The sequence below is a fragment of the Oryctolagus cuniculus genome, chromosome 14, assembly GCF_964237555.1.
Source record: "Oryctolagus cuniculus chromosome 14, mOryCun1.1, whole genome shotgun sequence".
Taxonomy (NCBI): domain Eukaryota; kingdom Metazoa; phylum Chordata; class Mammalia; order Lagomorpha; family Leporidae; genus Oryctolagus; species Oryctolagus cuniculus.
Genome location: NC_091445.1, coordinates 76,659,902 through 76,674,085, shown reverse-complemented (window position 1 = coordinate 76,674,085; position 14,184 = coordinate 76,659,902). Strand labels below are relative to the sequence as shown.

The following is a 14,184-nucleotide window of genomic DNA, read 5'->3' as shown; positions in this document are numbered from 1 at the left end:
TTGGTACATGCCACCTTGATGGGATTGAATTTGAATCCCCTGGTATGTTTCTAACTCTACCATTTGAGGTAAGTCAGCCTGAGCATGTCCCAGTGGCCATCTTGGCATGGCCTTCTCATTCCACCACACTGTGGGACACTGGATGAGCCAAGCAAAATCTCTGAGCCTCAGTCTCCTCGTCTGGAAAATAAGTGAGCGCACTGTGGCCCACTGGTTTATTCCCTGAAAGCCTGTAACAGCCGAGGCTGCCCCAGTTCAAAGCCAGGAGCCTGGAACTCCACATGAGTCTCCCTTGAGTGTAGTGGAGGCCCAAGTATTTGGGCCATCATATGCTGCCTTCCCAGGCAAGTTAGCAGGGAGCTGGGTAGGAGGCAGAGTACCTGGGACTCCTGCCAGGAATTCTGATACAGAGTATGAGTGTCCCAATTGGTGCTTTAACCCATTACACACAATGCCCACCCCTATTTATTTATTTGCTTTTCTATTTAATAGTTAATTTTTATTAGAAAAACAAGAGCATGTTAACTATAGATAGGCTTATTAATAAAAATACTTCAAAGAATGAGTAGAAAAATGATAGAAAAAATGAATTTTCAAAAAATTTGTAAAAAAAAAAAAAGTACTTCATACTGTGCTTAAAGATTATAAACAACTGGTCTAGTCCATCCCACTTGTTTTCCAGGCCTTTGCCAAAGGTGTGATATCCCTAGGTAATGCAGGACGCCCCCAGCGGTCCCGTGTCTACTAGTCTCAGCATAGACAAGGTGGATTTACCTGCAATCTGCAGTCACTGGGCAGTTAACCCTAGACTTTTTCTACTTCCAGGGCAGAAACAGGATGCCCAGGGTGATACGAGATCATAGATCTAGGTTAGGATGCCACATCCCATACCAGAGTACCTAGGTTCAAATCCCAGCTCTGTTTCTGTGTCCAGCTTCCTGCCAATATGCACCCTGGGAGGCAGCAGATGCCCCTGTCTCCCCCTCCCTCCCCCCCCCCTTCTCTCTCCTTTCAAAAAGAATACCTAATCATAGACCTCTGGTCTCAATTGAAGCAGTTCAAGAGAGTCATCAACCACTTCTTTGTACTACATTTGAAGAAACCTGAAGAGCAGGTTTCTCTCTCCTATAAAACCATGGAAAGCAAACCAGCCCTGTTCCCAAGCAAGGAGGCTTTGTGCAAACAACACAGCAGGTGTCAGATCTTCTTCTGATTCCCTGATAAACAAAGGGTCACGATCTGGTGACGTCAGGGGTCTCCTCGGGCCCTCCCTCAGCACACAGGGGGTGCAGATGAACCCGAAGTCACCAACGACCCCATCGCAGCATATCCTAACTTTTTTTTTTTTTTTTTTTTTTTTTTTTTTTGACAGGCAGAGTGGACAGTGAGAGAGAGAGACAGAGAGAAAGGTCTTCCTTTGCCGTTGGTTCACCCTCCAATGGCCGCCGCGGCTGGCGCGCTGCGGCCGGCGCACCGCGCTGATCCGATGGCAGGAGCCAGGAGCCAGGTGCTTTTCCTGGTCTCCCATGGGGTGCAGGGCCCAAGCACCTGGGCCATCCTCCACTGCACTCCCGGGCCACAGCAGAGGGCTGGCCTGGAAGAGGGGCAACCGGGACAGAATCCAGCGCCCCGACCGGGACTAGAACCCGGTGTGCCGGCGCCGCTAGGCGGAGGATTAGCCTAGTGAGCCGCGGCGCCGGCCAGCATATCCTAACTTTGAAATGCATTCATCACAGCTCATCTACCCAACATCCTAACTCAGCAACACAGCCCTGAAGAGCACCCCTGTTCCCCTTGGTGACAGCAGAGGCAGCTGGGAGCCACAGCGGCTGCCACTGCCCAGCCTCGCAAGAGGGGGTCACCTCACAATACCACAAGTGCAGGGCAAGCTCAGATTCGAAGTATGGATTCTTCTGCACGCCTTTTCCTTCCACACCATCGTGAAGTTGAAAAATCACGTAAGCCAGACCACCACAAGCTAGGGACAGTTTGTAGCAAGAAGCAGAGTGGGTGAGACTGACAGGGGTTCAGAGACAGAGCTGGGGCGAGGGTGGGACAAGTGAGGTACCTAGAACCCACAGCGAAGACTGGAGAGCGAGCACCGCTTTGGGCTGTGGGCCCCAGGCTTGCGCTGGCCAGGGGAAGCCAGCAAGGCCACCCCTGGGCAAGCAATGACGGCAGAGCGCCGAGAAGCAGCCCAATTTCTCTTTTAGGTTCACTGTGGACAATCCCCCCGCCCAGTGATCTCCCTTGCTCCTCTCTGCGTTCCACCAGCACCACCTGCCAGGCCTCCCCAGGACCCTGCGCTCGACTGCACGCCTCGAAGGAGGTTCTGGAATGCCTCCATGCAGCCTGGACCGATCCCTCCTCCCCTGCGGCCGGTACCAAGGCGAGCGGCAGGGGGAGGGGGCGGGACAGCACGGGCCTCAGGCCCAGACACCCCCCAGGGCCGCCCCCATTGCAGAGACCCCACCAGAGACAGACAAGGCAACGTCACCCAGGGGGAAGGATGGGATTTGGAGGCCCAAGGATGGGCCTTGATGATGATTAAGCCTGGCTGTCATGCCCTGGGTGGTTACTAGGCACTACGTATTATTTCAGCACCATTTCTTAACATGGCTTCATGTAATCGCCTCTCGTCATCAACAGTGACACTGCTCCTCCCACCCGCATTCTACAGGTAAAGAGAGGTGAGGAACTCATGCCGGAGCACAGAGGAGGAGGGAGCCGAGGTCCAATCCCAACGCTCCTGCTCCAAACGCCAATGCTGTACTTTCAATATCGGCGCGCCGATTGCAGGGCTGGCCCGTGAGGATAATGGAACACCTTCGGTCTCACCTCCAGCGTCCTCAGCGCCGCCGAGCAGCCCAGGTTTGCCTGCCGCACCGCGAAAGCCCACCCTCCCTCGGCTTCCTCCCTTCCCAAGAAGCTTCTCCCGTATCAGTTTCTCCCGGGCATGCGCCCTTAATAAAAGAGCTCCACCTGAACTTGTCTTTGGGCTTTGATTTTGGGGCGCTTCGCCTAAGACATCCTCCCCACCCCCACCCCTGTATAAATACAGCCTTCAGAATTGTGCCCATATGGTGGGGTTTTCTCTCTGGTGACTGGCAAGGTACACATAGCAGGGTCCCAGGCGGCGGGCGGAGGCAGAAATAAAGTGCCAGACTCACCAGACCCTGCGAAAGGGCCTCTTGGGATCCCCTGATCCTGCATCGCATCTCACGTCCAGTTTCCTGCCTGCTGCCCTTGGCAATATGGAACAGCTGGGTCAGTGCACACCGCAGGTGCCTCCCTGCGTCTCCAGCCAAACACAGCTGAGCCCCGCGCCCTGAACTGGACCCAGCCTGCCTCCAAGAAAACCGCAGCGAAGCGTCGCCCCTCCTTTAGCTCCGGGAACTGTTTTACATGATGTTGGTCTCCACAGTGGTTTCCAAGGAGACCACCTACGTACCTGGCACCTGCGAGGCAGGCGCTGAGGCCCGGGAGTGTTTCTGGGCCCTACAAAATACAGCTGACCTGCAGACAACAGTAACTGGCAACGGCCAGAGAAAAAGAAAATTGCAACCTCGAAACTGCAGAATGTTGAATTAAATGGGTAGAAAACATAAGGTCAGCTTCATTGTTTTAGAATTTACTAAAATGTGGTTGCAGTTGTAAACAATTTGCAAACCAGATTAGAATTTATATATATATATATATTTTCACAATGCACAAGAATCCTTAAAGATGGCACGGTGCTTGTTGATAAAGCACAAAAAAGTTACCTACAGACAAATAATTTCGAAGACAAAACATACAATCCTTCCTAAATGTTTACGGCCAAAGACCTAGTGCGGGGTGTGGAAATGCCGTCTGGAAGCACTCTCAGGAGAGCTTTCAGCCGGGCCGACGTCCCCCACCCAGGCCACGCTCCTCAGACCAGCCCGACGCCCCCCGCTCTGCAGCTCCTCCAGGACATCCAGGGCGCTGGCTGGAGCCCAGACTCCGACAGGGACAGACACAGCAGCCTTGGCCGAGCCTGCTATCCAGGCTCTGGTCTGCTGGGAGGCGCACATCAGCGCCCCTTGGGAGGGTGGGGCAGGCTGTATTTAGGGCCGAGGACACCTTTGGAGACGCGACAGAGCAAGCCCTGAACTCTGGGCCCCGCACCCACCTGGCTCCAGGGTGAGACAGGTTAACGTGGCCACATCAGCCATGCAGCGAAGCAAGGAGTCTGGCTGGTCCTGCGTTAATTCTCTGGCGTGCCCCGGTGCACTGAGGGAGCCGCTGGGGTCAGAGGAGCATTGTGGGAAGTGGGAGGGGTCCCAGAGACTCATGGGATGGACCTGGGAACCAAGAATGCAGAGGAGACAAGGAGCAAGGGGCACCCCTAGGTCCCCAGCGTGTGCCCCAGCAGGAAGGGGCTCCCTGAGGGCAGAGTCACAGGGCACAGTTGGCTGGGGGCATCTGGATACTCCACATTCAAGGATTCAAGATCCAACTCCCAGAGATGGGCGGGGCCAGGAGCTGCACTGTAGGGCTGCCCCAGCTCCCAGTCCTACAGGGCCACCCTGACTGCAGCCAGTGGCCGCTCTGCCCCAGAGTCAGGAGCTGGCAGGTGCCGCTGCTGCAGGCGGGAGAAGCAGGTGGAAAGCCCTAGGGAGACGGCCGTGTTGCTGGGGTGCGTGGTGACTTGCAAGTGACAAAGCCGGTTTGTCCTTGGGCCCACGCCCTGATCCCAGGAGGGCGTGGCTGGGAAGAGCTAGGGGAACTGCGCAAACATCACTGACAGTTAACCCTCACTCACTTCCTCCCTGCAGCCCCTTGCTCGCCACCCCCCAAGGCTGGGAGCCAGCCAAGTGGGAGTGGGAGGGTGGGAGTGGGAGGATGCTTGTATTCACCCCCCAGGTTTACACCCCACGAGGGTGGCTCTGCCCTGTGGAGCACAAGTCCCAGGTTGTGCCCCATGGTTCTGATTGCCCCACATGCCATGAACCATCCCGCCGCCCCAGGGACCACATAAGAGACCCGCACCAGCCCTGGGTGTGCACAGGCACTTCTCCCAGCCAAGCAGGTAGCAGGGCATGCAGGATGACCACCTCGCAGCAGGAGCCCTGAGAATTACTATTTTTTAAAATTTTGTTGCATTTTTGGAGGATTGCTCTTTTTAGGTTTTTTGGTAAAATCAATTAATTAAATTTGAAGGCAGAGCAACAGAGAGGAAGAGAGAGAGAGATCTTCCATCTGCTGGCTCACTCCCCAAATGGCCACAACAGCCAGGGCTTGGCCGGGCTGAACCCAGGAGCCTGAAATTCCATCCAGGTCACCCCAGTGGGCGGCAGGGACCCAAGTCCTTGAGCCATCATCTTCTGCCTTTCCCAGCGCACCAAGCAGGAAGTGGGACTGGAACCAGCAGGTTTCTCTCCGATATGCGATGCCAGGGCCATAAGCGCCAGCCCAACTCGCTGGGTCACAACGCCAGCCCTGTGTTTTGGAGTTTTGTTTGTTTTTAGCTTTTGAGTTTTGGTGGGAGAGAGATAGTGAGGGTCTTGGGATCTGAAAAGTGAGAAAAGTGTGGTCCACGGCAGAAAACCCTGCTTTGGCTGCAGGAGAAGATGCCCCTGGCCGGAGCAGTCTCCCCTGGGCTATGTACGAAGGGTTCTGGAACAATCCCAGGAGCTGTTATGGTCCCATCAGGAGGGAAGTCACCGTGCAGCCAGCTGAGTGCTTTTCCTGGAACTCGTTTTTTCCTGGAGGACAAAAGAGCCAGCTGACAGGACAGACCTTGGGAGGGGCAAGAGATCCCTAGCATGGCGAGTCACGAGTCACGGGGCAAAAGTGCGACTCAGTGTCTGAGTATGTGTCCTTATCGCAGAAGGTCCTCGGGCCTGTGGTGCGCGCCCTCGGCGTGCAGTCCTCCGGGAAGGCTTGCAGGATGAAGCGGCTCCTGCCGCACGCCGAGCCCCGGCTTTGACCTTTCCTGTGCACTGCACTGCTCCTGAGCCCTCTGGAGCCCTGAACCAGATGCAGGCTCACTTAACCGCCCCCTGCTCCCCCTTGCTTCCCTCTTGCCCCCCGGGGCTTGTTCTTCCAGTCCTCGTGGGTCCAGGCCGCCCAGATGCTCCGAGGGCTGACCCTGGGCACTCACTCCCTGCTCTCAAGGCCTGCGGGACCCCGGCTGGGCTGGTGACCTGGTGGGTCTCACGCTGGGGGCGCTGTGAAGGCCCTCAGGCCATGGTCCAGGCTGGGTTTCCCCAGCAGCCTGGCCAGCAGTAGGATGGCTTCTGGCTCATTTCTGAGCTCCGTTGCTGTCCAGTCCCCACTGGCTTCTGACCTCACACGAGGCTGGTCCGGGGCCAGGAGCACTGAGAGGTGGACACACATGGCTTCTCACACATCTTAATGATGTGCTTCAAGGCCCCAGGCTAAGCCCAGCCTCAGCAAGCAGATAAGAACCAACAGATGGGCCGGCGCCGCGGCTCACTAGGCTAATCCTCCGCCTAGCGGCGCCGGCACACCGGGTTCTAGTTCCGGTCGGGGCGCCGGATTCTGTCCCGGTTGCCCCTCTTCCAGGCCAGCTCTCTGCTGTGGCCAGGGAGTGCAGTGGAGGATGGCCCAGGTGCTTGGGCCCTGCACCCCATGGGAGACCAGGAAAAGCACCAGGCTCCTGGCTCCTGCCATCGGATCAGCGCGGTGCACCAGCCGCAGCGCGCCAGCCGCAGCGGCCATTGGAGGGTGAACCAACGGCAAAGGAAGACCTTTCTCTCTGTCTCTCTCTCTCACTGTCCACTCTGCCTGTCAAAAAAAAAAAAAAAAACACAGATGCGGACTGCTGGCTTCCTACATTAAGGAAGGGCAAGCCAAGGAAGGAATTCTCTAGAAGCTGAAAAGGCCGGAAAATTTTCCTCCAGGAAGGCCTGTGGGAAGGAACGTGGGCCTCCCAACACCTTCAAAGGGTAGCACATGGGCAGCAAACCCTGCCTGCCATCATGTAAGGACTTCAGATTTTCCCTGCGAGTCACAGGGAGTGGGGGAGTGGGCCAGAGACATCCCTCTGCGAGTGGCAAGCAGGAGGGTCTGGCAGGTGGGAGGCGGAACTGAAGGCAGGGAGGCCAATGAAGGTGCTACTCAAGGACTCAGGTCAGGGGGCCGGCGTTGTGGCCAGCATCCCATAGGGGTGCCTGGTTTGAGTCCTGGCCGCTCCACTTCTGATCCAGCTCACTGCTAATGCATCTGGGAAAGCAGGGGGACATTGAAGCTGGAAGATGGCCAGAGTACCTGGGTCCCTTCCACCCACGTGGGACACTGGATGGAGTTCCAGGCTCCTGGCTTCAGCCAGGCCCAGCCCTGGCCTTTGTGGCTCTTGGTCCGGGTCAGAGGCAGCAACCCATCAGATGCTGGTGCGCAGGGAGGAGGGTCTCACTGGCTCCAGCCGTCCAGCTTAGGCTAGCAGAAGAGTAAAGAGCTGCAGCATGGCGCAGGAGAAGCAGAGGGTTGGCCTTGGACCTGTTCATCCTCAGGGGAGGTTTCCAGTGAGCAGCCCCGACAAGTACATCCGGGGAGGTTGATGGAGACGGAGAACACTGTAGACGCAGCTGAGGCTGGCCGTGGACAGAGAGAGCATGAGGAACTCTGCAGCTCACGGGCAGGTCAGCCAAGAGGGTTCAAAGAAACACACGCAGAAGAGCAGAGAGGAGTGGGAAGGGAGGACTCGTGGGGAGAGTAGGGTCCCACATGTAACTCTGTCCATGGAGCGTGGGAGTGCATCCTTCCCCATGGCTCCTGGTGCCCTGCACCGGACCTCACATCCTGTGCTCTCAAGGGACCTTCCTAGCTTCTGCAGCTGTCTCACACCCCTCCTGCAGCTCTGGGCCCCTGGGTTGTCTGTCTCCTGTCACTTATTCCAGGCGCTGCAAGCGTAAATGCTGTGCCCCGTCCACCCTTCTGGCCTCACTCTCTCAAATCCTCTTGCTCTAAAACCAATCCCAAGGTCATGGTGGACCCCCAGGGGGGAGGGATGGGTCTGCACAGCCCACCGAGAAGAGATCTGGAAGGGCCCCCCTCTGCCCTTTTGCTCTCTCTCTCTGGCCCAGCTCACCGGTCAGTGCCGAGCAGAGGCAGAATAGACGGGAGAGTGAGAAGGCCTGGGCCCAACCCACCACTTCCGGTCACAGAAGCTTGGCCAAGTCTCCTAATCTCTCTGAGCTGTTTCCTTGCTGTCATCACACAGTTCTGCCTACCTCATAGCACCGTTGTGATGATTCCTGGGTGGTGAGCACAGGGCCGGGCACAGAAACGGTGCAGGTGAGTGTTGGCCCTTGATAATGCTAGTCACGTGCAGAGTGGGGCCCGGGGCCCTGCGTGTGACCTCGCTCCACGGCGTCTCCTGGACCAGTGGCAGCTGTTTGCTTTTTATCTGGGCACCTAGAGTCCTTGTCCCATCTCAAATTTGTCTGCTTTCAAGTGCTTGCTTTCTCTATGTCTAGAGAGTTACAGCAGTGCACTGCGGTCACTCCCAAAAAAAGGAAAAAAAATAAAGACTTCAGTTTCATGGAGCTGCAGCCTCACAGCCTGGCCCAGCCGGCAGCCAGGGGCAGCTGGAGACACATGAGGAGGACTCGCTGGAGAGGGGGAAATTGGAGCTGCAGGCAAGGTCAAGGTGCTGATGGGCTTTGCAGCCCAGGGGAGAGCCGGGCTGCCTTCCGCTGTGAGGCCACCCCAGCAGTCTGACCTGGGCAGGACAGGAGAGATGCATGGGGGTGATGCCATCTGCTGAGAGCCACAAGGGGAGACCCGGGGGAGCTCCCAGAGCCTGGAGGGGTTTGGAGGCACTGCCAAGAGGAGCAGAACAGGAAGAAGGGGCAACCTTGAGGTGAAGCCTGCTCCGATGACCTGCTGAGTGCTGGCCACCTGCTGCCACCAGGGTCCTTGGGCCCTAACATGGTTGCATTTGTGTTAACTTTGTATTCATTCGAAAGGCAGAGAAACAGAGATCTCCCACTCACTGGTTTACTCCGCTAACGCCTGTATGGGCCAGGCTCAGAGCCAGGAGCCGGGAACACCAGCTCCAAATGTCTCCCAGGTGTCCTTGCGTCGTCACCTGCTGCCTCCTCGGGTGCACATCAGCAGGAATCTGGAATTGGGAGCAGAGACAGGTCTTGAACCCAGGCACTCTGAAATGGGATGCAGGAGTCCCAAGCAACATCGTGACTTCTCCAAGAAACGCATGCCCCTGAGCAGGTAAAACTTTAAAACAGAGGAATAGGGACCAGCATTGCGCCACAGCAGGTTAAGCTGCTACTTGCAGATACAGGCATCCCATATGAGTGCAAGTTTGAGTCCTGCCTGCTCTACTTCTTATTCAGCTCCCTGTTAATGCACCTGGGAAAACAGCAAAAGACGGCCCAAGTGCTTATGCCCCTGCCACCTATGTGGGAGACCCAGATGGAGTTACAGGCTCCTGGCTTTAGCCTGGCCCTGCCCTGGCTATTGTGATCATTTGGGGAGTGAACCAGCAGATGAAGATCTCCATCTCTCTCTCTCCCTCTTTCTTGGTGACTCTGTCAAGTAAGTAAATAAATCTTAAAAAAAAAAAAAACAGAATAGCATTATACAAAAATGGTATTACAGCTTTATTGTCTGAAGGATGATACGAATGCATGTATCAGAGGCGTTTTAAAGCTAGTCCCACATAAAATCCAGGCTTTCTCGCTCCATGTACATGCACCACGTCTTACACTAGCGGATGACCAACCTGTGGACACGACAGCGTTTCTAGCCCACAGACAGAAGCCCTCTTGCAGGCACCGGTTCCATCTCCCTGATCGCTATGACCGGCCAGAATACTCTGCGCATCCTTCCAGGGTGACACGTTCTGATTTCTGTTTCAAAGCCCAGGCCTCATGACACCTCCCTGGCATTTTAGTCCACATGGATAAGGAAGCTGGGCTGGACAAGGGAATTCCATCGCTGAGAATGCAATCAGTAGGACACGCAGCAGGCTTGCCCTGAGCAGCCACGGGAGCCTTTGCTGACCGCAGTTCTGCCCCTCATCAAATTCTCCCCTTGCCTCTCCCACGACCGTCATAGCACGGGGCCGGTGTCTTGTAGGCAGAGGGCCATCAAGGTCCTAGCTCTCTAACATGGATGGGGATTCTCTGTGCTTCTGGAGCCATCACTTCTGTACCCACTGACCCCAGAGTCCCGTTACAGCTGTAGAGGAGACGGGGACTGCTAATGGCCTGCAGCACCCGCTCCTCTTCCTGAGACCCCCCAAGGCACCAACAATGCGGCACACCTTGATTACAACCACACCTCGTCGATGACGTTTCTGTAACCATCGACAGAAAGCAGAATCAGGTGTGCAGCGGTGAGCAGCTGGTTCTCAATGGAGAAGCACAGGGGGCACCCCGGACTCCTCTGGCAGGGTAAGTCCTACAGCCCAGCCCTTTTTCTGAATGGCAGTCATGCCAGGTGTGACAATGACCACAGAACTCTGACTCGGAAACTCCACTTTCAGCCCCAAGGAGCTAGGACAGAGGTGAGAGGAGAAGCGTAGCGCAGCTGCTCTCCAAACTGGGAGGACGCACAGAACAAGCCTACCCGCTGAAGAGACCAGAGCAAAGCAGAATACACAGGCACACCCTGGGCTTCTGGCAGCGGACACACTTCAGCATGCGCTCAACGTCCATGCAAGATTTTCCATATGAAATTACAGCGGAAAGAAAAGGGAGAGCCCAGCAGGTTCACAGGATGACTTGCAGTTAGGTGCAAGGGCACACAGGTGCACACAGTTCGTATCAAGAATGAACTAAGAATGAAGTAAATGATGGGTATTCCGAGCTCCCGGGATTGTTTTAGAGTTAAGCCCAAATCAAAATTAATGATAAAACAACAGGGACACGGCAAGCTCTCCAGGGCGCTGAGCCAGCAGGCGAAGGCTGTGGGTCTGCAGGCACAGGCAGGTTCACGCTGGGATTTCCCACTGGGCACAGCTGTTGCTAGGAGCCGGGTAATTCCCCGGGAAGGTTGCTCAGGACAGCAGTGCCGGCCTCCACCCACTAGATGCCGCTAGTGCCTCCCAGTCCTGGCCGTCAAAGCCGTGTTCTCGCATTGCCAAGTGCCTGAGGCCTGCAGGGTGTGGGTGAAGGTGCCCAGGCCCTGGCTGAGAACCACTGCTGTGGAGTAAAGGCAGCCCCCAGCTTAGCTGTGGGCTCGGGCAGGAAGTCAGGAGGCCTGGGGGCGCCAGGGAGTGCTCCCTGGGGCAGTTCCCATTACGTGGGAATTAAGAATCAATGCACATCCTGCATTGATTTTTAATGAGCAGCTGATTCAAAGGTAAAACACGCTGCGGGCAGAGCCTCCCACCTGGCATCCTCAGACTTTCTACCCAGGGCCAGGCGCGACTGTTTCAGGCGCTGGGGAGTCTGGGGAGGCAAGGCAGCCGTGGCTGATGTGTAAGTGGTGGGCACGGAAGTGTTCCGATGAAGCTGCATTTGTGGACGCTGAAAAGTGACCCTCAGCTGCTTCTCACTGCCACCAAATACTACTCTTCATCTGCTTTCCTTCCCCTCCACTTACCAAGGTCAACACTATTTTTTAACGCATGGCCCCACAAAAAACCGGAGTGGGGTTCAGGCCAAGGGCCCAAGTTTGCAGACCCATGGCACAGCAGCTGCGACCAGGGGCATGCTGGGAAGCCCGGCACAGACCTGCCCACACCCAGGGAGGAGCGATCCCCCCAGAGGCCTGCCCTCTCCCATCTCCCATCTCTTGCCTCTCCCAACCACCCCTTCCTTGGTGCTTGCAAACTGCCGCTTCCGAAAACACCAGAAAGAAATGACAGTCTTTAAACACGTGGATGGCTTCTCGGCCATTCTTCTAGAATTTTCTACTACTGTAAAGGAAGGCCACCAACAGGGCACTGACCTTGCAGTCTGCGCAGTCCCCAGAGCCCCAGAAAACCTTCCAGGGGATGTTATCAGTTTCCACTGAACAGGCTAAATCACAGTCATCCTGCTTGCGTCCACACTCGCGCTTTGACAGCAAACAGCAAGCACAGCCGGGCTCTGCATGGGACCAGCTGGTGACCGATCCGGGAGAGGAAGGCACCAGCGGCTTCCGAGCATGGAGGCCCCAGGTCCTGTGAGTGCTCAGGACAGCTGGGCGTGGGGCCCGGGGACCTGGGGCTCCCGCTCCGGGCAGGAAATGCTGGCTTCCCTGAGACCCCCGCAGGGGCCATCTGAATGCAGGGGTAGGGTCCCATGCCCCGAGGGAGCCAAAGCGAACAGGGAAAGTGACCAAAGAGGCTGACGGGGCCAGGGAGGGAAACGGAAAGGAAACAGACCAGAAAAAGGAAGTGGAGAAGCAGGAGATAGGCAGGGGTGGCCAGGAGAGCGAGCAGAGGGGTAAAGAAGGAATCCGCGAGAGGGCTGGGGTGGCCGTGGGAACTGCCCCAGAGATGTCCCCAGCTGCCGCGACGGGAGAGGGGCCGAGCCATCTGGGGCCCCGCCCTCTCCCTGAAAGGCGTCACCCAGACAGGCCTGACGCGAGGACTTCGGAAGCGGCCCCAGCTGGGCTCCTCTCGCAGAGGAAGCCCACAGCACAGGCTCCCGGACTGTCCGGGGACACGGTCCCCCTGGAGCTCGGCAAAGATGGCGCCCGGGGCCCAGCTCCAGAGGAGAGTCCGGAGTGTCCACCGCAGGGCTCAGAGCTGGGCCCCTTTCAAACCAAGAGAAGATGGCATCGCGCTTCCTCCAGAGAGTTCTCTGGCCTGTCACCAACCCGACATCTTGCAGCACCCACTCCCAGCCGTGCCCGCCAGGCTCAGGGCCGGGGGAGGCCGCCGGGCAGGGCAGGGCAGGGCAGGGCAGGGCGGGGAGGGCCAGGGACGGGCTTCCTGCCTGCGGCCCGTCCCCCGTCCGGGCCAGGGGCACCCACGCTGGGCCTTAGAGGCCTCCCGCCACGCGGCATTTATGCTTGTCTCTCGGTGTGGTCCGGAAGGACTTCAGACACGAGAAATTCCCTGGTTGTCACTGAATTTTTCAAATACAGAGTCGGCGCGTCGTCCTCCCCGAGACCCGGGCCGGAGGGCAGGGGCTGCCCTGGGGCCTCGGAGCAGCCCCCTCCCCGCGTTGTGGGAAGCAGGTGCTGGGTCAGCCCAGCAGGAAGAGGCTCAGTCAGAGGCAGGGCCCCCTGGACACCCCTCCCTGGGGGGCAGTCACGCCTGGAGGGGGGGGTCACATATTCGTTCTTTTCCCCTCCCCAAATGCTTTCCCAACCCTTTCCGGCTTCCCCTGTGGAAACATCTTCCAGAAAATTCTCAAAGTTCACCACCAATTTGTCGATCAGGTCGCTGGGGGCAGAACATGATTTTAGGATCCTGTCTTCTGTGTTCCCAGCGTCATCCAACTCCTTCAGATTTCGCTCACCCTGGAAGAGAAGAGAAGATGTCCCACATGGTCATTTCGGGGCTACCCCTGCTGTCAGCCTTAGCTCCTTGGGCTTGGGGCACCAAGCGCCGCACTCCTGAGCCGCCCCTCGTTCCTCCCAGGCCCGGAGCAGGCAGCCTGTTTCCCGAGGTAAGCACTCCACATTGCAAGACCTTCCTCTTCCAGAGGTACAATGCTACCCCCAATCACGTGTTCACAAAACCCCACTTGTGCTGGAAGCACCAAAATCAGAGAGTAAATCGGTCACAAAGACAGCGTGTCCAGCATCGCCAGGAAATCAAAGGTGGCCTCATGCAGCGGCGGCGTCTCTGTCATCTATAGACCCCCAGGGCCTGGATGAGAGGCTGGCATACGGTGGGCGATTAATAAGCGCTCGCTATGGAGGGCCGACCTACAGCCTATTCAAAAAGCATTGTAGTCATCAGACAACGCTGCCTCTGATTCCGTTTACTCTTTGAAGTCACACGTGATGAGGAGAGTAAGTAGGTAATCCCACACTGACAGGGAAGAGGAAGTCGAGAGCAGGTGCTCCGAACAGAATGTCCATGTTCACGAAGACCTCTGGGGGTCAGTGTGGGGCAGCAGGCCGGGCAGACATTCAGATGCCCACATTCTCCATCTGAACGCCTGGGCTTGGAGTCCCAGCTAAGTCCCGGCTACTCCGCACCTCTGATCCAGCTTCCTGCTGATTCACCCGGAAGGAAGCAGGGGATGATGGTCCAACTGCTTGGGTTCCTGCCACCCATATGGGAGA

At 57.0% G+C, this 14,184-nt stretch overlaps 1 protein-coding gene and 1 long non-coding RNA gene across 3 annotated transcripts in view; one reads left to right on the top strand and one right to left on the bottom strand.

Moving 5' to 3' along the window:
• The first annotated feature begins 1,337 nt into the window (after window positions 1-1,337).
• LOC138845197 (uncharacterized) lies at window positions 1,338-2,987 on the top strand. The gene is made up of 2 exons (XR_011382049.1): window positions 1,338-2,389; window positions 2,681-2,987. It is a non-coding gene; the product is annotated as an uncharacterized lncRNA (long non-coding RNA).
• Window positions 2,988-6,356: 3,369 nt separating this feature from the next.
• The window catches only part of IL31RA (interleukin 31 receptor A), a 79,836-nt gene continuing 72,008 nt past the window's right edge, over window positions 6,357-14,184 (bottom strand). For both annotated transcript variants that reach the window (XM_051853449.2, XM_017344724.3), the window contains exon 15: window positions 6,357-13,410. In XM_051853449.2, the coding sequence (XP_051709409.2) occupies window positions 12,952-13,410 (459 nt within the window). In that variant the 3' untranslated portion in view covers window positions 6,357-12,951. The remainder of the gene's footprint in view (window positions 13,411-14,184) is intronic.